Source organism: Caretta caretta, chromosome 3, assembly GCF_965140235.1.
Source record: "Caretta caretta isolate rCarCar2 chromosome 3, rCarCar1.hap1, whole genome shotgun sequence".
Lineage (NCBI taxonomy): Eukaryota > Metazoa > Chordata > Testudines > Cheloniidae > Caretta > Caretta caretta.
In genome coordinates this window covers 84615085-84636498 of record NC_134208.1, presented here as the reverse complement: position 1 = coordinate 84636498, position 21414 = coordinate 84615085, and the positions used below count along the sequence as shown (strand labels likewise).

Genomic DNA, 21414 nt, shown 5'->3' with positions numbered 1-21414 from the left:
AACAGGGATAACCAACAGTCTCAGTTGGAATTTTCTCACGACAGTGAGTGTATACTGAATTCACAGGTGCTTCAAGATATAGCCACCTTTTGGGGAAACATTTACTGGCAGTTGCCCTCATCTTCTCAGCGGACAGGGCCCACTTGTATGTCTTTTCCCAGTTTCCTCCTGTATCCAAGATTCTGTTGAAAATTCAATGAAACAAAGCAAGAGTTATTGTGATTGCCCCTCTTGACTATGACAAGTCTGGCTCCCTTACCTGATGCAGATGGCAATATGCCCTCCTGTTCCTCTGATGTCAGCCCATTCCTCACCCGCTCCCTCTAAACAATGGGCTGACCCTTCACCCCAATCCATGGGTCCTCTGCCTCCAGGCTTGGATCTTTCTTTGTTCCAAGGCTTAGAAGCAGAATGCTCTGATAAGCTGAAACACAAGTTGCAATACAACCACAAGTTGAGCACTCCACACACCTATCTACAAAATAGGAACGACTCCAAGTTTGTACCATTCCAAACGGACAGATCCAACCTCATCTTTCCTCCCTCTGATTTTGCACTACATTTTAAACTCTCACTCAGCTCCCTTAAGGTACATTTCATGGCGAAAATGGCTTCCCACTTGGCGTTTGCTCAACCACTAATGCGTAGACTCTTTAAGGGCACTGGGACTCTCTTCACCCATGTGACACCACCCGCTCCAGCCTGGGACTTTAATCTAGTTCTCAGGGCTTGGACTAGACCTCCCTCCAAGTCCAGGGCAACTTGTTCTCTTACACCTGTCCATGACAACAGCATTTCTAATTGCCATCACCTCAGCTAGGCACATAGGAGAAATAGCGGCCCTGATGGCACACCCATCATTCACGGCCTTTGTCTTTAAAAAATAATAATAAAAAAAAAACCCCAACAACTCTAAGGCCATATCAGAAGTTTCTCCCTACTTTTTCTGCACTTTCCATAGGAATCAAGAGATCCATTTCCCTGTTTTTTCCCAAAACCACGTTGTGACAACTGGAGACAATTGTGCATATGCTAGATATTAGAAGGACATTAGCATTCTACTTGGACAGGACTAAGGACTTCAGGAAATCCCCTAAACTCTTCCTTTCGTCCACAGAAAGATTCTAAAACTCTGTGATATCTCCTCAAAGACTATCCAAATGGCTCTCTAGTTGCATTAATCACTTAGCAAGAGCGCAACTTGCTTCCGTCCATACACACTCCATGAGATCAGTTCCTACCTCAGTCACATTCCATAGGGATACCCCTATCTCCCCAATCTATAGAGCAATGACTGGGGCCTTTGTCCATACTTTCGCAGAACATTATGTGATCACTGAAGATTTGGTCGCTGACACCATCTTTGACTCCACAGTACTCTCTATAGTAAAAGACTCTGCTCCAAAGTCCCAGCCTCCAGTGGTGAGTGCTGCTCCGGAGTCACCTAAAGTGGAGCATCCATAGGGACACTACTCGAAGAAGAAGAGGAAGTTACTCACCTTGTGCAGTAACGATGGTTCTTCGAGATGTGTGTCCTTATGGGTGCTCCACAACCCGCCCTCCTCCCCTCTACTTCGGAGTTCTCTATAGGGCTCTGTGGTAGAGAAGGAAATGAGGAGGGTTCGCCTGTGCAGTGCTAAATAGCCTCGAGGCAGACCACAAGGGAGGGAGCGCACATGCGCGGGCTCAACAGGACACTGCTACCAAAAATCTCTGATTAGAAGTGCAGGGGCACACAGACTCCTAAAGTGGAGCAGCCTTAGGGACACACATCTCGAAGAAGCATCGTTACTGCACAAGGTGAGTAACTTCCTCATACCTTGACATTAAATAGTGACATAAATGTAGGCTCATTAAAAACTCTGAAAGATCACCTGATAATATCTAGGTTTCTTAAAGCAGTACGTGTATCCAAACCAACCAGATCCCTATTTAGGATCTGCCTACAGTGCTGCAAAGTCTTGTGACCCATCTGTTCAAACTGATGGTATCTAATTCCTTACATTTTCTTTCCATAAACATGTCTCCTGACTGTAGTCACGTTGGCAAGAAAAGTCTCTGAAATCTCCATTCTTGTGTGACATGAAATGATCTCTTGAGGTCCCTTCCAGCCCTACATTTCTGTGATGCTACCATTTGCTCCATCATCCACAAGGACAAGATTGTTCGCCATGCTCCAGAATCATTCATAATCAGTGTTATGTATTTCTCCCATTCCTCAGGGGAAAATAATTCTTTTTTCATTTTGCCTAAAGCCTCATATAGAGAAATCATGACACATGCCTAATGTAAGACAAACTGTTAAAAGATACTGTAGGAGAATCTATCAATTCAGAAAAACACTGAGTCAGACCCTGGCCCATTCTGTAGTCCCTTTCCACCACTCTGTCAACACAAAGGGGTCTTACGTCTGCCTTAAATGTGAAGCTGAGGTTTCCGCCAGCATGGGGAAATCCTTGGCTGATGTGGTATTCTGTGCTGCCCCCCTCCAAACACGCTGGGCACAGAAGCATATTTGTGCATAGATAAAGTAATTTTAGAAAATATCAGAGCCCACTCAATACTTTCCACAGAGGTATCCTAGGCAGAAAGGGTGCTAGCTTCCACAAAGGAAGTCTGTAAAGCCTTGTCATCCATCAGCCTTTTTTCGAAAAAGCACTATAGGCTTGACTTCATTCCTCTGTAAAATCATCCTTCAACGGGACAGACTCCAAAAGAGGTTTTTTTAAATGTTAATAATACTAATTTGAGGGAAGTCCTACTATCCTATTTATCTTTCCTTGCTTCCTTCCTTCCTTTGTCCAAATATCTGACTGGGCAAAAGATCAAGTTTCCTTTCTGAATCTGACCTTTCCTGCCATCTGTGTCACTTAAGGGAAGTGCTTTGTCTATATAAAGCCCATGTATACGAAACATTACTCTTATATTCAATCTAATAATAAGAAGTGCAGAAACACAGCTTTGGAAGTACTTATCTAGTATGAAGATGTAAGGGGTATGACCAGGACCTGGAGTTCCATAGACAAGTATGAACTGACTCCAGTATTTGTGGGGAGAGAGGTTTAGTTCATGCAGAGAGGTGTAGTCCATGTTATGGACTGTGGAAGAGGTCATTCCCTGAAAGGAAATCATCAGCTAACAAACTTCACATGACAGATCATACCAAAACAATGATTTGTGCCCCCACTTATGATTCTACAGCAGTGGCTAACAAACACTATTTTCAGAAAAAGAAAAGGAGTACTTGTGGCACCTTAGAGACTAACCAATTTATTTGAGCATGAGCTTTCGTGAGCTACAGCTCACTTCATCAGATGCATACCGTGGAAACTGCAGCAGACTTTATATACACACAGAGAATATGAAACAATACCTCCTCCCACCCCACTGTCCTGCTGGTAATAGCTTATCTAAAGTGATCAACAGGTGGGCCATTTCCAGCACAAATCCAGGTTTTCTCACCCTCTACCCCCCCACACAAATTCACTCTCCTGCTGGTGCTAGCCCATCCAAAGTGACAACTCTTTACATAATCAAGTCGGGCTATTTCCTGCATAAATCCAGGTTTTCTCACATCCCCCCCCCACCCCCATACACACACAAACTCACTCTCCTGCTGGTAATAGCTCATCTAAACTGACCACTCTCCAAGTTTAAATCCAAGTTAAACCAGAACATCTGGGGGGGGGGGGTAGGAAAAAACAAGAGGAAACAGGCTACCTTGCATAATGACTTAGCCACTCCCAGTCTCTATTTAAGCCTAAATTAATAGTATCCAATTTGCAAATGAATTCCAATTCAGCAGTTTCTCGCTGGAGTCTGGATTTGAAGTTTTTTTGTTTTAAGATAGCGACCTTCATGTCTGTGATTGCGTGACCAGAGAGATTGAAGTGTTCTCCGACTGGTTTATGAATGTTATAATTCTTGACATCTGATTTGTGTCCATTTATTCTTTTACGTAGAGACTGTCCAGTTTGACCAATGTACATGGCAGAGGGGCATTGCTGGCACATGATGGCATATATCACATTGGTGGATGTGCAGGTGAACGAGCCTCTGATAGTGTGGCTGATGTTATTAGGCCCTGTGATGGTGTCCCCTGAATAGATATGTGGGCACAATTGGCAACGGGCTTTGTTGCAAGGATAAGTTCCTTGGAGAGTGGTCAGTTTAGATGAGCTATTACCAGCAGGAGAGTGAGTTTGTGTGTGTATGGGGGTGGGGGGGATGTGAGAAAACCTGGATCTATGCAGGAAATAGCCCGACTTGATTATGTAAAGAGTTGTCACTTTGGATGGGCTAGCACCAGCAGGAGAGTGAATTTGTGTGGGGGGGTGGAGGGTGAGAAAACCTGGATTTGTGCTGGAAATGGCCCACCTGTTGATCACTTTAGGTAAGCTATTACCAGCAGGACAGTGGGGTGGGAGGAGGTATTGTTTCATATTCTCTGTGTGTATATAAAGTCTGCTGCAGTTTCCACGGTATGCATCTGATGAAGTGAGCTGTAGCTCACGAAAGCTCATGCTCAAATAAATTGGTTAGTCTCTAAGGTGCCACAAGTACTCCTTTTCTTTTTGCGAATACAGACTAACACGGCTGTTCCTCTGAAAGCTGTCACTATTTTCAGAGCCACACTAGCAAAATTGAAGATGCAGGCACACAAAGCTCTTTTAGACACAATCCCATCTAAGCTGAAATTACTCTTAAACAAAATGGGCATTTGATTTCTGCGCCATTCAAAATACAGAGTGAAAGACAATGTTTGCTAAGCAGAATAAAATACAATAAAATAAAAAGTGAAAAATTGCTTCTAGATTTCTAAGGGCTTGTCTACTCACTAGGGAACTTTTTAGTGTGTGCCAGCAAGATTAGTGTGCAACTCATTGAACATTTGAATTCACACCCCTCTGGTGCACATTGCTGCACCATATAGACCAGCCCCAAGAGGGAACTGCAAGAAATTGAGAGAAAAATAATGACTTTTTAAAATTACTATTAAAAAAATCCTTTTAATAAAATGTTTTTTCTTTTTGCCATTCACTCACTGAACTTTCTGTGTAGAAAAAGATTACTTTAGAAGTACATCATTTTTATCTTTGTTTCCAATCAGATCCACAGGATTTATACTGGATGGTTTCCCTCGTACATTTGAGGAGGCCCAGTACTTATCAGAACGAGGACTCTGCCCCGATGTTGCAGTTTTTATCCAAGTGGAAGAAAGTGACATTTCTGATCGTCTTCTTCCTCCACGTTTGGAAAAATGGAGAGATAGACAAAATAAAAAAATGGAAAATAAGAAGAAGCTGAAAGACATGAAAGAAAAAATAAAGGTAGGTTTTATTCTTTCAGTAACAAACAGATTTTAGATTAGTGTTACAGTGAGGCTCCTTGTAATGAAGGAGGTCTAGCTCTCCTGTGCCACCTCAGGTGGTCAGTTAATACAGCGGGGCAGCACCTGGTGCTATAAAGGATCATGGAGAATCAGAAAGGATAGAGGTCCTTGAAGGAAGGCTGAACATCAGAGGGGTTTTCCGGCTAACCTCCTCAAATTGGAGAGCCAGAGCTGAGGGTCAGAGAGGGCTGAAGGAAGGGGAGCAGTGGAGGAGCTTATCTCCATGCTGAAGAACTGGAGCCAGAGGGCTGGGGGAGAGGAAGGGATGCTCCCCAGGTAAGGATGAAGTCCCAGCAGAGAGTTGGCGGTGGTAGGAAGATCCCCAGTGGGGGCTCCACTGCGAAGAACAGGGATATACTACAGCTGGAAGGGGTGAAGTGGCTGTCCTGGCAGAAGGACGGGGGTGGGGGGGAAGAGGACCGAAGAAGAACCCAGGTATGGTGGAAAACTCCAGAGTATGGTATGTACTGTGTTGACGGACTGTGTGTCATGGGATTTTAACAACTATGCACTGGGAGTGGCAGGTGGACTATGTTTTTGGACTTCTATTATGGATTATTTGCAGTATGTTTTTGTAATAAACTGGCCCCTAGGAAGGGTATTATTGGGGTAAGACAACCCGTTGTGGAGTTCTTAGAGACCTGAGAGGGGAAGAGGGATGGTAACCCCTGTTAGGGTGCCCACCCACAAAAGGGCATTTGAGAATGAAGGGGAATCATTCACAGTTAGATTAGACCATCTAGGCAGATCTCTGCATTGGGTGATGAAGCAGAACTTCATAGTCCTACAAGGAGCACCAGAGGCAAGTAAAACAATTCTGAAGTGGTCAGAGTGATGCTTATACCATCCCCCTCTCAGGCCTTAGTACAGGGATCTATCCAGGGGAAAGGGGCATGGCTGGGGTTTTCCTTTGCCCTGGAGATCCTCATCTGCTAGAAGTAAAAGTTCTGCTTCAGCAGTTGTCAAAAGTTAGAACTCTGCTCTAAAAATCTCATCTTTGAGGTTTGGAGATGCAGTATTGCCAGCCTCAAGAGGTCAAAAATCATGAGATTGGCCCCCAAAATCATGAAATTTTAAAAAACATCAAATCATGTTATTGTATTCTGTCTTTTGACTTTTTGATTCTCGTCTGCCAATGAGTGTATGTGATAATGTCAGTGTGATCATTTCAGCTTGAATGCACACACAAATGCATGCCTTTCCCATGTGTCACAGATGGAGACTCCACTTTGGCTCTAATCACCACAGATAAGCAGAACGGCCATCCATGCCCTATTGCTGTCCAGACTCCTTCCCTTCTTAGTTTATAACCTTTGATAAAAGAAGGGCTAAATGTTAAATAGTTTGAGAACCTTGACCTATTTAGTGCATCATGATTCACACTAGCACATAGAACTTATATTACTTCTTTGGGTTGATAAATTATAGATGTACATAGACACATAGACTTTGAGGCGAGAAGGGACCATTGTCATCATCTAGTCTGACCTCCTCCACATCGCAGGCCACAGAACAGCACACATCCACTCCTGTAATAGACCCATAACCTTTGGCTGTTCCAGAACTTCACGACTTTGATGGTTAGAAACTTTTGTCCAGTTTCAAGCCTAAACTTGTTGATGGCCAGTGTATATCCATTTATTCTTGTGCTAACATAGGCCCTTGACTTAAATAACTCCCATCCCTGATATTTATTCCTCTGATATATTTTTAGAGAGCAATCATATCTCCCCCCACAGCCTTTGTTTGGTTAGGCTAAACAACCCAAGCTCCATAAGTCTCCTTTCGTAAGATAGGTTCTCCATTCCTCTGATCATCCTAGTAACCCTTCTCTGCACCTGTTCCAATTTGCATTCATCTTTCTTAAACATGGGAAACCAGAACTGCACACGGTATTCCAGATGAGGTCTCACCAGTGCCTTGTATAGTTGTAATAACACTTCCTTATCTCTGCTGGAAATACCTTGCTTGATGCATCCTACAATTGCATTAGCCTTTTTCATGGCTCCATCACACTGGTGGCTCATAGTCACCCTGTGATCAATCAATACACCCAGGTGTTTCATCTCTTCTGTCTCTTCCAACTGATATGTCCCAGGCTGCTGGCAAAATTCTTCATGTTACTCCCTAAGTGCGTGACTGTGCACTTTGCGCTCTTAAATTTCATAAGATTTCTAATACTGCACGTAGCGGGGCGTGGCTTCTCTAACGTCTTCTTCCCTGCAGAAACTGCATGGACTCCAATAGTTGTGCCTTCACTACACCCTTTTATTTTAAGTTCCCGCCACCATTTCTACAACAATCCCCGTGCAACAGTCTGTTTACAACACCACCTGTGCTTTTTGGCCCTCCCCCCAGAACCCGAGGGAAATGGAGGTCTCTCTCCCTTGAGGCATCCATGTAATTGGGCTAACTCAGCGCACACTCACTTTTTGTGCCAAGGTTATTAATGAAAATGTTAAATAAGATTGGTTGCAAGACTGATCCCTGAGGAACTCCACTAGTAACCTCCCTCCAGCCTGACAATTCACCTTTCAGCATGACTCATTGTATCCTTCACTTCAACTAGTTCCTTACCCATCTTTCAATTCTTGTATTAATCCCCATCTTCTCTAGTTAAACTAATAATTTCCCACATGGAACTGTATCAAATGCCTTACAGAAATCCAGGTAGATTAAAGAACATTACATTAGCTCCTGCTTTCTGAATTTAGCTCATTAGGGTGCAGAGGAATATTTCAGGAGATGGGGGTCTTAGACAACAGCTCGGCAGAAAAAAGAATGCTTAGTTACTACATATGAGTAAATGCATATTGTGACAAAGTTCCTCCTCTACCTTGGTGGGTCTTGTGCTTATTGGCAGATTTGCTCACCTTGGAGCTTCACGGCAGCCCTCAGCTTGGCCGTTTTTCTGAACCCACAGTCCAGGTCGACTCCTCCTGTGTCTGACCAGGAGTTAGGAGGTTTCAGGGGAACCCGGGCCTGCCCTCTACTCCAGGTTCCAGCCCAGGGCCCTGTGGAATGCAGCTGTCTAGAGTGCCTCCTGGAACAGCTATGCAACAGCTACAACTCCCTGGGCTACTTCCCCATGGCCTCCTCCCAACACCTTCTTTATCCTCACCATAGGACCTTCCTCCTGGTGTCTGATAATGCTTGTACTCCTCAGTCCTCCAACAGTCTGCGTTCTCACTCTCAGCTCCTATTGCTTCTTGCCCCCAGCTCCTCACACGCGCACCACAAACTGAAGTGAGCTCCTTTTTAAACACAGGTGCCCTGATTAGCCTGCCTTAATTGATTCTAGCAGCTTCTTGATTGGCTGCAGGTGTTCTAATCAGCCTGTCTTAATTGTCTCCAGAAGGTTCCTGATTGTTCTGGAACCTTCCCTGTTAAGGAGACGGAATCGTTCTTCACTCGCTCCTGAGCTATCTGCTTTCCTTTCTTTCCTAAAGCCCCCCGGCCCGGATTTTTCACACTTTTCCTTTTGCTTAGTTCCACCCCCCGCGTTTGGGCCGGACGCTTTGTTTTTTTGGTTTTGTTTTTTCCCGTTTTTTTGAGCTGCGTTAGTGTGCTGGCCGGTTGCCAGCACCCCCCCCCCCCGACGCCTGCTTTTGGACTTTGCTCTTTGCTTATTTGAAACCCCCGGAGGAGGGGGGGAGGACTGCCGACCTGCTGTCTGGAGAGGGGAGTGGACCCCCCCAGACCCAGCTGTTTTGTTTTTTGCCTGGACTTTTTCCGAGAGCCTTGGGACAGAGCCAACAGCTGTAGCAGACGCCAGAGGCCGAAGAATTCCCGGGCAGCTATGAATCACCGTGGAGAGAGGCCGTAAGACTGAGGGATTTCTTTTGAATTTCTACCCTCGGAGGGGGGAGTTGACTGCATTTCAGCTGCGTCTGCGGCGGCACAGGGGTGTAGCAGGGAGCTACCCCCAGATCCATCGGTGCCCCCAACCCCCCCACCACTACTACGACTATCACAGCCCCCGCTGCTTCGTCCCTGCTGGCAATCTGCCATCTGCCTTCGGATCCAGCTGTTTGCTTTGGACTTTGCCTTTTGAACCGGCATAATAACCAACCAAGCGAGACTCTTTGGACACTTGTGGTGGGTTGTCCTCCCTCCACCCCCCCCCCCCGGATTGTTTACCCCATAGCCTACCCCTACTACCGGACCCCGATTTTTGCCCCCCCTCCCCCTCCCAGTGTCTCCCTGTCTTTCCCTGCTTACAATGGCAGAGAAGGAGGGGCGCAAGGCCCCTCCACCGAAATTGGTTGCCCCTTCCCCATCTACCCTCCTGCCCACCCCTCAAGATTTCCCCACCGCCTCCATTGTTAGAACCCCTGCCACCGCCCCCGCTGGGGCATCGGCAGTGAGAGGCACCGGGGCGATTACTACTGCTGCTCTGGTTCTTGCCCCATTAGATTCTAGGAACCCCCCCCCAGTTAAACGGAAAAATCGAAGCGGGCCAAAAGGGAAGGGCCCCGCTAATGCCGCTGGACCCTCCGTGGCAGAGGCCGCCCCCACCACAGTGGCCTCGTCATCGATCGCGGCACCCCTCCCAGCTGTTCCCTCCACCAGCTCTGCGATCATCCCTCCCCCGGCCCCCAGGACGTATGCCCGGGTGGCGACAGGCCCCCCCTCACCTGCCGCCTCCTCATCTCGCCCACCCACTGCCTCCGCTGCCATCACTAGCAATCGGGGCCCTTTTCCCGCCCTGACCAGGAAGCACGGTGTCCGTTGCCTCCTAGTGCCCGCCTCGCCCCACGTGGAGGCATACGTGCAGGCGTTGGCGAAAGTGGTAGGACCCATGGCCATTGTGGCGGCCTCCAAGATGTATGGGAAGGTCGTTTTTTTTTTCTGGCCTCGGAGACTGCCGCCCAGGAGGCGGTGGAGAAGGGCCTAGTGGTGGGGGGGGTGTTTCTCCCCCTAGAACCGCTAGAAGATCTGGGCGTTCGCTTCGTCCTCACCTCCGTTCCTCCCTTTTTGCCTAATGTTGCCCTGTTACCTGCTCTTTCCGCCCTGGGGAAGCTTGTCTCTGTTATTAGCCCTCTCCCGTTAGGCTGTAAGGACCCCGCCCTCCGTCACGTCCTTTCGTTCCGCCGGCAAGTGCAGATTTCACTGCCGGCGGGGGTGCGTGACGGAGAGGCGCTCGAGGGGTCCTTCCAAGTTCCCTACCAGGGAGCCCGCTATAGGGTCTTTTATTCCACCGGAGAGGCCCGGTGCTACCTCTGCCGCTCGGCAGGGCATGTCCGCAGGGACTGCCCTTTGGCCCGGGGGAGAGGGGCACCTGAGACCCCCGAGACCCGGCGGGATATCGGCCCTGTTGTTGCCGACACCCCCGGCCACCCGGCACCCGACACCACCCCCCCTCCCACCCGATCCACCGCTGCCCCCGTCCGGGCCCAAGAGGCGCCCCTCCAACAACGCCCGGGCGACCACGGGAGTCCCACTCTTGCCGTAACCACCTCGGCAGAGTCCATGGAGGGGGGTGTGGCAAAGCTTTTGCCGGGTGCAGGAGAGGGCTCGCCCCACGGAGAACCCCCCGCCCCTAATGCTGCCTTACCGCTACCCCCCCAAACCCCTGAACCTCTGCCTCCGCGCCCCGCTCCGTCCCCTGCTACTCAACCCCCGGACGACGCCATGGAGGGCTGGACTGTAGTCCAGGGGAAGCGAGGCAAGCGGAGGGCTCGAGCTCCGCTGCATTCATCTGACGCGGAAGCCCCCCGGAAGACCAGGAAGGGAGGTACCGACCTTGAGCCTCCCGCCTCGGCCACGAGTGAGATCCATTCGCTGGTGTCGGGAGGTGAAGATAGACCAGCATTGGAGGGTGGAATCCCCCCTCCGCGGGGGACCCTCCCCTCCGAAGCCCCGGGGGAAGCCCCTTCTAACCGGATACCACCTGAACTCCCAACGAACCCCGACGTGACCGTCGAGGCGGGCCCTAGCGGAGAGGCCCCTGGGGTGGTGGGAGTTGGCCTCTCCTCTGTGTACGCAGAGATTGAAGCCCTTGATTTGACCCCGGTCACCCAGGGAGGGGATGATTTCCTGCCGGCCGGCCTCGATTTGGGCAATCTCACCCCAGGCCCCCTCTCCCCATGTTCTCTCCCCCTGACCGCCTTTCCGGGTGAGCACCCCACGGAAAGTGGTTTACCACCTGAGGCCATGGCTGCCACGACCACCCCGGAGCCAGTACCTAGCATTCCTCGGAGCCCCCTCCCTTGCCCCTTAACCCCCGACCCTGCTCGGGAGGCACCTTCTTTTTGTTGCTCGCCTCCTGAAGCCCAGGGCCTTACCTCTGCCCCTGCCCCCACCCCTATTCCGGTTCCGTTTCCCTCCTCCTGCAAGGCTACCGCCGCCCCTGGGGTTATTTCTTTTCCGCCTTTTGCAGATTCCCCCCAGGGAGCAGTCTTTACGTTTTCTAGTTGCGACTCCCCAGGAGTTGCACCTTTCCCCCTGCCATCCCCGTCCACCCCAAGGCATGAGATGGAGTTAATAACCCCAGCCTGTCAGACACCCCGTCGGCGGTCCGCACCCTGCCTACCCGCCTTAGCGGACCACGAGGCTGTATCAAAAGCCCCACCAGGGACTGCTCTGGGAATTGTAACCCTACCCCCCCATGAGCTGCAGCACGCACTACGGGAGTTCTTAAAACAATGCCGTGGTGCCCGCGATAGGGCACAGCTGGCTCTCCAGCAATGGGGGGACTTTGATCGACTCCTCCGGGCCGCGAGAGCCCTTATGAGGGAGGGTAGACGGCAAGGGAAGGGCGGTGCCGCGGCCTACGAGCGGGCCCGCAGCTTCCGGAAAGATTTACTTACTCACGGGATGGGACACGGGTTGCTACGCGACCCGCCGGGGGCCTTGAGTACCCCCACCAATGAGAACTCCCCATTCCCCCAGCCCTCCGCATGACACCTCTCACTATTGTAACCCTGAACACCAGGGGCTGTAGGATGGCTCTCCGCAGGTCCCAGGTGCTCTCCTACCTTCGGGAGGGGGGGTACTCTGTGGTTTTCCTGCAGGAGACCCACACGGACCCAACCGCCGAGGACAGGTGGCGGCTGGAGTGGGGGGACGGGGTATACTTCAGCCACTGCACGGCTTGGCAAGCTGGAGTGGCGACCCTGTTCTCCCCCACCCTGCGGCCCGAGGTGCTAGGAGTCACTGAGGCCGTGCCGGGCCACTTGTTGCACCTCCGAGTTCGTCTGGAGGGGCTCGTGGTCAATCTTGCTAATATCTATGCCCCGCAAGTGAGTTCACAGCGGCCACAATTCTACCAGCAGGTGTCCGAATTTCTCGACACCCTAGATTCACACGAGTGCCTGATCCTGGGAGGGGACTTTAACACCACCCTCGAGGAACGGGACCGCTCGGGGGCCGAGCCGAGCCCGGCCGCCGCGACCATTCTCCGAGACATAGTCGACTATCACTCCCTAGTGGACGTCTGGCGTGACCATCACCCAGATGATACTTCCACCTTTACCTTTGTTCGGGTGGAGGCCCGTCGGTCACACCGCTCTCGGTTAGACCGTATTTACCTATCCCGTCTCCATCTCTCACAGGCCCACTCCTCCACCATTCGGCCGGCCCCTTTTTCCGACCATCATTTAGTTGCCGTCACGGTCTCCCTCCGTGCAGAGGGACCGGGGCCGGCTTACTGGCATTTTAACAACAGCCTGTTGGAGGACGAGAGCTTTGTGATGTCCTTCCGGGAGTTTTGGCTGGCCTGGCGGGAGCAGTGGCGTGCCTTTCCTTCGGTGCGGCGCTGGTGGGATTTAGGGAAGGTACGCGCCAAGCTCTTCTGCCGCAACTACACTCGGGGCACCAGCCGACGGAGAAATGCGGCGATAGAGCAGTTGGAACGGGAGGTCTTAGAGCTGGAGAGGCGCCTGGCCGCCAGCCCCGGGGACCCGTCCCTCTGCGGAGCGTGCCGGGAGAAGCGGGAGGAACTTCGAGCCCTCGAGGACCACCGGGCCCGAGGTGCCTTTGTCCGGTCCCGCATCCGCCTCCTTCGGGAGATGGATCGCGGCTCCCGCTTCTTCTACGCCCTGGAGAAAACGAGGGGGGCCAAAAAACACGTCACCTGCCTTCTAGCGGAAGACGGCACCCCCCTCACGGATCCGGAGGAGATGTGTGGGAGGGCCCGTGACTTCTACGCAAACCTTTTCTCCCCGGATCCGACCGATCCTGGCGCTTGCGGGGTGCTCTGGGAGGAACTCCCCACGGTCAACGTGGGCGACCGAGACCGACTAGAGCTGCCTCTCACCCTGGCCGAGTTCTCGGAAGCCCTCCGTCGCATGCCCACCAATAAATCTCCGGGCATGGACGGGCTGACCGTGGAGTTTTACCGCGCGTTCTGGGACATCCTTGGCCCAGACCTAGTTACTGTCTGGGCTGAGTCCTTGCAGGGCGGGGTCCTCCCTCTCTCGTGCAGACGAGCGGTGCTCGCCTTGCTGCCGAAGAAGGGGGACCTCCGCGACTTACGAAACTGGCGTCCCCTCTCACTCCTCAGCACGGATTACAAAATCGTAGCGAAAGCAATCTCGCTGCGGCTAGGGTCCGTGATGGCGGACGTGATTCACCCAGACCAGACCTATACTGTCCCGGGTCGCAGCATTTTTGACAACCTCTTTTTAGTCCGAGACCTTTTGGAACTCGGGCGGAGAGACGGTCTGTCGTTCGCCCTCCTGTCTCTCGATCAGGAGAAGGCGTTCGATAGGGTAGATCATGGGTACCTCCTGAGCACCCTGCGAGCGTTTGGATTCGGACCTCAGTTTGTGAGTTTTCTCCAGGTGCTGTACGCCTCCGCGGAGTGTCTGGTTAGGCTCAACTGGACCCTGACCGAACCGGTCAGCTTCGGGCGAGGGGTGCGGCAGGGGTGCCCCCTCTCAGGCCAGCTGTACGCTCTGGCGATCGAGCCCTTCCTCTGTCTCCTCCGCAGGAGGTTGACGGGGTTGGTGCTGCGGGAGCCAGAGCTGCGGCTGGTCCTGTCGGCGTACGCCGATGACGTCCTCCTCGTGGTCCAGGACCCGGGCGACTTGGCGCGAGTGGAGGCATGCCAAACCATCTTTTCGGCAGCCTCCTCCGCCCGAGTCAACTGGGTCAAGAGCTCTGGCTTGGCGGTGGGGGGCTGGCGGCAGGTAAGCTCCCTCCCACCCGCGCTTCAGACCATCCGGTGGAGTGCCGGCCCTCTGCTCTATCTCGGCGTTTACCTTTCTGCCACGCACCCTTCTCCGCCGGAGAACTGGCAAAATTTGGAAGGCGGCGTGATTGAGCGGATCAGGAAATGGACGAGGCTACTCCGATGTCTCTCCCTTCGGGGGAGAGCACTGGTGCTTAACCAACTAGTCCTGTCCACGCTCTGGTACCGGCTCAACACCCTAGCCCCGGCCCCGGGTTTCCTGTCCCACCTCCGGAGATTGATTCTGGAGTTCTTTTGGTCAGGATTGCACTGGGCCCCTGTTGGAGTTCTCCACTTGCCCCTGAAGGAAGGAGGGCAGGGCCTGCAGTGTCTATACACTCAGGTCCGCGTTTTCCGCCTCCAGGCCCTGCAGAGGCTCCTTTATAGTGCAGGTAGTTCGACGTGGAGCATATTGGCGCATGCCTTTTTACGCCGCTTCCATGGGCTCCGATATGACCGACAGCTCTTTTATCTTTGTCCGAGAGGTTTTCCGCGAGACCTCTCCGGGCTGCCGGATTTCTACCAGGACCTCCTCCGGGCCTGGAAACTGTTTTCAACGACCAGGTCCGTGGCGGCCATCGTGGGGGCAGATCTCCTCACGGAGCCCCTGCTACACAACCCTCAACTTTGTGTGCAGGCGGCGGAGTCCCGCACGGTGCGCCAGAGGTTGGTCCTGGCGGGAGTTACGAGGGTCGGGGACCTCCTGGACTACGACCGGGGGGACTGGCTGGATCCCCTGACGCTCGCTCGACGCATGGGGCTCTCCAGCCTTCGCACCCCCCGGCGCGTGCTTCAGGAGGTGGAGGCCGCTCTGACCCCCGCCGCTCGGGCTTATGTTAGCCGAGCCTTGCGCGAGGGCGCACCCCGCCCATCCCTTACCCCAGGCCCGCCGGACCTTTCCATCGGGCCCCTACCCTGCCGATCCCAACACACCCCTCATCCTTTCACTGCAAGCCGGCTGCATGAACTGCAACCGGTCGGTTTTCGAGTTGCATCACGGCAATATTTATATACACTCACGCTTCATACCCTTCATGCCCGCACCCTGGTGTCCCGCCCCGATACAAAGTGGCGAGATCTCTTACCACCTCTGGAGGGTGAGCAACCTCGGTGGGCCAGCCTGTATTCCACCTTGGTCCCGAGGCCCGTCGGGGACATCAGTTGGCGGCTCCTTCACGGGGCTGTGAGCACGGGCGTGTTTTTGACACGTTTTACCTCCCTTCCGGAGACTTGCCCTTTTTGCAACGTGAGGGAAACCCTGGCGCACGTCTATTTAGAGTGTGCCAGATTGCAGCCTCTTTTTCGGCTCCTCACAAATATTCTTTTGCGCTTTTGGCTTCATTTCTCCCCCCACCTCTTTATCTATACACTCCCCATCCGTGGCCCCACCAAGTCGCGGGATCTCCTGGTTAACCTCCTCCTAGCTTTGGCTAAAACAGCCATTTATAAGACCAGAGAGCGGAGGTTGGCTCATGAGGCGTCCTGCGATTGTGAGGCCGTTTTCCGACTTTCAGTACATTCACGTATCCGGGCGGAGTTCCTCTGGGCAGCGTCCACCGACTCCCTTGACACCTTTGAGGAGCGGTGGGCGCTGTCCGGGGTTCTCTGCTCGGTGACCCCGTCCGGTTCCCTCCGTCTGACCCTCTGATTGAGGGAAAGAGCGAGAGCCGCCAGCCACAGCCGTTAGTTGCTGTGAATACCATCATTACTGTTTTCTAAGAGGGGTCCTATAATACATGGGTGTACCCCCCTCCCTCCCAACCACCCACCCCGCAGCCGTGCCCATCTTGTCGGGCACTCTCAGGAGAGGGAGGGTCGGTGACCCTGGGCGTGGCACTAGGTAACTCGAGAGGGTGGAAGACCACGAGTGTCGAGGAAGCCCCCCCGCTCTAGGCCACCAGGTAACTCAGGAGGGTGGAAGACCACGAGTGTCGAGGAAGCCCCCCCGCTCTGGGCCTGGGCTAACCTGAACACCTCTCCCTCCTGAAAGCTATTGTGTTATACCTTCTGATTGCGTTGTTTTGTTGCTAAGTTTTTCTTTATCCTTTTGTATTCTCTGTAATTGTTACAAATAAATTTCTTTTTTGTTTCAAAAAAAAAAAAAAAAAAAAAAAAAAAAAAAAAAAACCTTCCCTGTTGGGAAACGGAACGTCTTTTGCTTGCTCCTCAGCTATCTGCTTTCTATTCTTTCCTAAAGCCCCCTGGCCCGGATTTTTCTTACTTTTTGCACCTGCCTTAGTCCCCCCCCCCCCCCCCGACCGGGCCAGACGCTTTTTTTGTTTTCTTTTCATCTTTTGTGGGTTTTTTTCCGTCTACGTGTTACGGCCCTTAGCTCGCCAGCACCCGCCCCCCCCCCCACGCCTGCTTTCGGGTGCAGCTATTTGCCTCAGCTGAGCCCCCGGAGGAGGGGGGGAAGATTGCAGATTTTGCTGTCCGGAGGGGAGAGTGGAAACCCCCAGACCCAGCTGTTTTGCTGGCAGCTCGGACTTTACAACATTCTCAGCATGCCGGAAGCCTTGGAACACAGCCAACACAGCTGGAGAAGAAGATTTCAGAAGACAGGAGAAACAATCCGGGGAAGCTATAAATCATCGTGAAGGGGGCCGTAAGACTGAGTAATTTTTTGAATTATACTCTCGTGGGGGGGAGTTTGACTGTGGTTACTTGCGTTTGTGGCGGCACAGGGGGTGTGGCGCGGAGCCCTCCCCCCCGATCCATCGGTACCCCAAACTCCCTCACCCTTACTACAACTGTCACGGCCCCCCCGCCGTCCGTCCCTGCTGGCAACCTGCCATCTCCCTTCGGATCCAGCTGTTCGCTTTGAACTTTGCCTTTCGGACCGGACATAACAGCCGACCAACCAAGACTCTTTGGACAAACGTGTGTGGGTCTGCATCCCCCCCCCCGGATTGCTTATCCCACAGTCCCTATTACTAGACCCCGATTCCCCCCCCCAGTCCAACCCCCTCGGCATTCCCCCCCCCGGCCTGCAGCCCAGCGGGGAGGAGCGGTTACTTTGCTCCCCCCTCCTCTCCTCCTCCTTCCGGTGTCTCCCCGTCTCTCCCTGCTCACAATGGCGGGGAATGAGAGGGGCGAGGACGCTTCAACAAAATCAGTTGTCCCTCCCCCACCATCCCCCCTGCCCGACTTCCAAGGACCCCCCCACCACTATTGTTAAGATACTTGCCACCACCCCCCTGCTGGGGCACCGGCAGCAAGAGGCACCGGGGTGATCACTGCTGCTGCTGCGCCCACCGCCCCGCCAGATTCTAGGAAACCCCCCCCAGCTGGCCGGAAGGGTCAGGGCGGGATGAAAGGAAAGGGCCCCGCTAAAACCACTAAGCCCTCCATGGCAGGGGCTGCCCCCACCGCTGTGGCCTCGTCATCAGCCGTGGCGCCCCTCCCTGCGTTTCCCTCCACCAGCTCTGCGATTGTCCCTCCCCCGGCCCCCAGGACGTATGCCCGGGCGGTGACGGGCCCCCCCGCCTGCCGCCTCGTCATCTCACCCCCCCCCCCGCCTCCGCCACCATCACCAGCGGCCGGGGCCCTTTCCCCACCTTGACCAGGAGGCACGGTGTCCGTTGCCTCCTGGTGCCCACCTCGCCCCATGTGGAGACGTACATGCAGGTGCTGGCGAAGGTGGTAGGACCCATGGCTATTGTGGCGGCCTCCAAGATGTATGGGAAGGTCGTTTTTCTCTTAGCTTCGGAGGCTGCCGCCCAGGAGGCGGTGGAGAGGGGCCTGGCGGTAGGGGGGGTGTTTGTCCCCCTAGAGCCGCTAGAAGACCTGGGCGTTCGCCTCGTCCTCACCTCCGTTCCTCCCTTCTTACCCAATGTTGCTCTGTTACCTGCTCTCTCCACTCTGGGGAAACTTGTCTCTGTCATCAGCCCTCTCCCATTGGGCTGCAAGGACCCCACCCTCCGTCACGTCCTTTCGTTCCGCCGGCAAGTGCAGCTTCTACCGCCGGCAGGGGCGCGTGACGGAGAGGTGCTCGAGGGGTCTTTCCTAGTCCCCTACCAGGGAGCCCGCTATCGGGTCTTTTACTCCACCAGAGAGGCCCGGTGCTATCTCTGCCGCTCAGCGGGGCATGTCCGCAGAGACTGCCCTTTGGCCCGGGGGGGAGGGGCACCCGAAACCCCAGAGACCCGGCAGAACATCGGCCCCGTCGCTGCCGACGTCCCTGGCTGCCTGGCACCTGAAACCAACCCTCCTTCTACTCGACCCATCGCTGCTCCCATCCAGGCCCAAGAGATACCTTCCCTACAACGCCCGGGCGAGCAAGGGAGTTCCACCCTTGCTAGTACCAATCCAGCAGAGCCTATGGAGGAGGTTGTGGCAAGGATATTACCAGGTATAGGAGAGGGCCCGCCCCAAGGAGAAACCCCCGCCCCTCATGCTGCCTCACCACTACCCCCCCGAACCTCTGAACCATCGCTTCCGCCCCCCGACACGACCCCTGCTAACCAACCCCCAGATGACGCTATGGAGGGCTGGACCCTAGTCCAGGGGAAGCGAGGCAAGCGGAAGGCTCAAGCTGCGCTGCATCCATCCGACGCGAAAGCCCCCCGGAAGACCAGGAAAGGAGGCACTGATATCGAGCCTCCCGCCACGGCCACGAGTGGGATCCATCCGCTGGTGTTGGGAGGGGAAGACGGACTGGCATTGGAGGGCAGAATCCCCCCTCCACGGGAGACCCTCCCCTCCGAGACTTCTGAGGACGCCCCTTCTGCCTGGATACCACCCGAACCCCCCGCGGACCCCGAGGTGACCGTTGAGGTGTGCCCTAGAGGAGAGGCCCCCGGGGTGGCAGAAGCTGGCCTCTCCCCTGTCTATGCGGAGATTGAGGCCCTAGATTTGACCCCGGTCACCCAGGGAGAGGATGATCTACTGCCGGCTGGCCTCGAGTTGGGCAATTTTACCCTAGCCCACCTTTCCCCATGCTCCCTCCCCCTAATTGCCTTCCCGGGCGAGCACCCTGCAGAAGGTGGTCCACCACCTGATGCCATGGCTGCTAAGACCACCATGGAGCCAGTGCCTAGCATTATTGGGAGCCCCCTCCCTTACCCCTTAACCCTTGACTCTGCTCAGGAGGCACTTTCCTTTAGCTGCCTGCCTCCTGAACCCCAGAGCCTTACCCTTGCCCCTGCCCCCACCCCTGTCCCTGCCCAAGTCCCCTCCTCCTGCAATGCTAATGCCGCCCCTGGGGTTATTTCCTTCCCGCCTTTTGCAGATTCCCCCCAGGGAGCAATCTTTGCACTTTCTAGTCGCGACCCATTAGGAGTGGCAATTTTTTCCCTGCCATCCCCCTCCACCCCAAGGCGTGAAATGAATTTAATAACCCCAGCCTGTCAGACGCCCCGTCGGTGGTCCGCACTCTGTCTACCTGCCTTAGCGGACCACGAGGCTGTATTAAGGAGTCCCACCAGGGAACACCCCGGAAATTGTAACCCCACCCCTCCATGAGATGTGGCATGCACTATGGAAGTTCCTAGAACACACCCGTGGCGCCCGCAATAGGGTACAGCTGGCTCTTCAGCTATGGGGGGACTTTGACCAAATCCTCCAGGCCACAAGGGCCCTTATAAAGGAGGGCAGGGGGCAAGGAAGGCGAGGTGCTGCGGCCTACGAGCGAGCCTGTAGCTTCCAACACGATCTAATCATCCACGGGATGGGTCACAGGTTGCTGCGCAACCTGCCGGGGGCCACGAACACCCCCACCAATAAGAAACCCCCACCCCCCCAGCCCTCCGCATGACGCCTCTTATTATTGCGACCCTGAATACCAGGGGCTGTAGGATGGCTCTCCGCAGGTCCCAGGTGCTCTCTTACCTTCAGGAAGGGGGGTACTCTGTAGCTTTCCTGCAGGAGACCCATACGGACCCGACCGTCGAGGACAGGTAGCGGCTGTAGTGGGGGGACGGGGTATACTTTAGCCACTTCACGACTTGGCAAGCTGGAGTGGCGACCCTGTTCTCCCCCACCCTACGGCCCGAGGTGCTAGCGGTCACTGAGGCCGTGCCGGGCCACCTGCTGCACCTTCGAGTCCATATGGAGGGGCTTGTGGTCAACCTTGTTAACATTTATGCCCCGCAAACAAGCCCAAAGCGGCCACAATTCTATCAGTGGGTGTCCGACTTCCTCGGCACCCTAGATTCGCACAAGTGCCTGGTCCTGGGAGGGGACTTTAACACCACCCTCGAGGAACGGGACCGCTCAGGGGCCGAGCCGAGCCCGGCCGCCACGAATATTCTTCAAGGGATAGTTGAACATCACTCCCTAGTGGACGTCTGGCGTGACCATCACCCAGATGACACTTCCACGTTCACCTTTGTCCGGGTGGAGGCCCATCAGTCACACCACTCTCGGTTGGACTGTATTTACTTATCCCGTTTCCATCTTTCACAGGCCCACTCCTCCGCCATTCGGCCGGCCCCATTCTCCGACCATCATTTAGTCACCGTAACGGTCTCCCTCCGTGCAGAGAGACTGGGGCCGGCCTATTGGCACTTTAACAACAGCCTGTTGGAGGACGAGAGCTTCGTGATGTCCTTCCGGGAGTTTTGGCTGGCCTGGCAAGAGCAGTAGCGTGCCTTTCCCTCGGTGCGGCGATGGTGGGATCTCGGGAAGGTGCGCGCCAAGCTCTTCTGCCATGACTACACTCGGGGCACTAGCCGACGGAGAAATGTGGCGACAGAGCAGTTGGAACGGGAGGTCTTAGAGATGGAGAGGCACCTGGCCGCCAACCCCGAGGACCCGTCCCTCTGCGAAGCGTGCCGGGAGAAGCAGGAGGAGCTCCGGGCCCTCGAGGACAACCGGGCCCGAGGTGCCTTCGTTTGGTCCCGCATCC

General features: G+C 54.2%; 1 protein-coding gene across 5 annotated transcripts in view; it reads left to right on the top strand.

Moving 5' to 3' along the window:
- AK9 (adenylate kinase 9) overlaps positions 1–21414 on the top strand; it is a 241372-nt gene that overhangs the window by 149602 nt on the left and 70356 nt on the right. For all 5 annotated transcript variants that reach the window (XM_048844821.2, XM_075126637.1, XM_048844820.2 and 2 more), the window contains one exon: positions 5111–5330. In XM_048844821.2, the coding sequence (XP_048700778.2) occupies positions 5111–5330 (220 nt within the window). The remainder of the gene's footprint in view (positions 1–5110; positions 5331–21414) is intronic.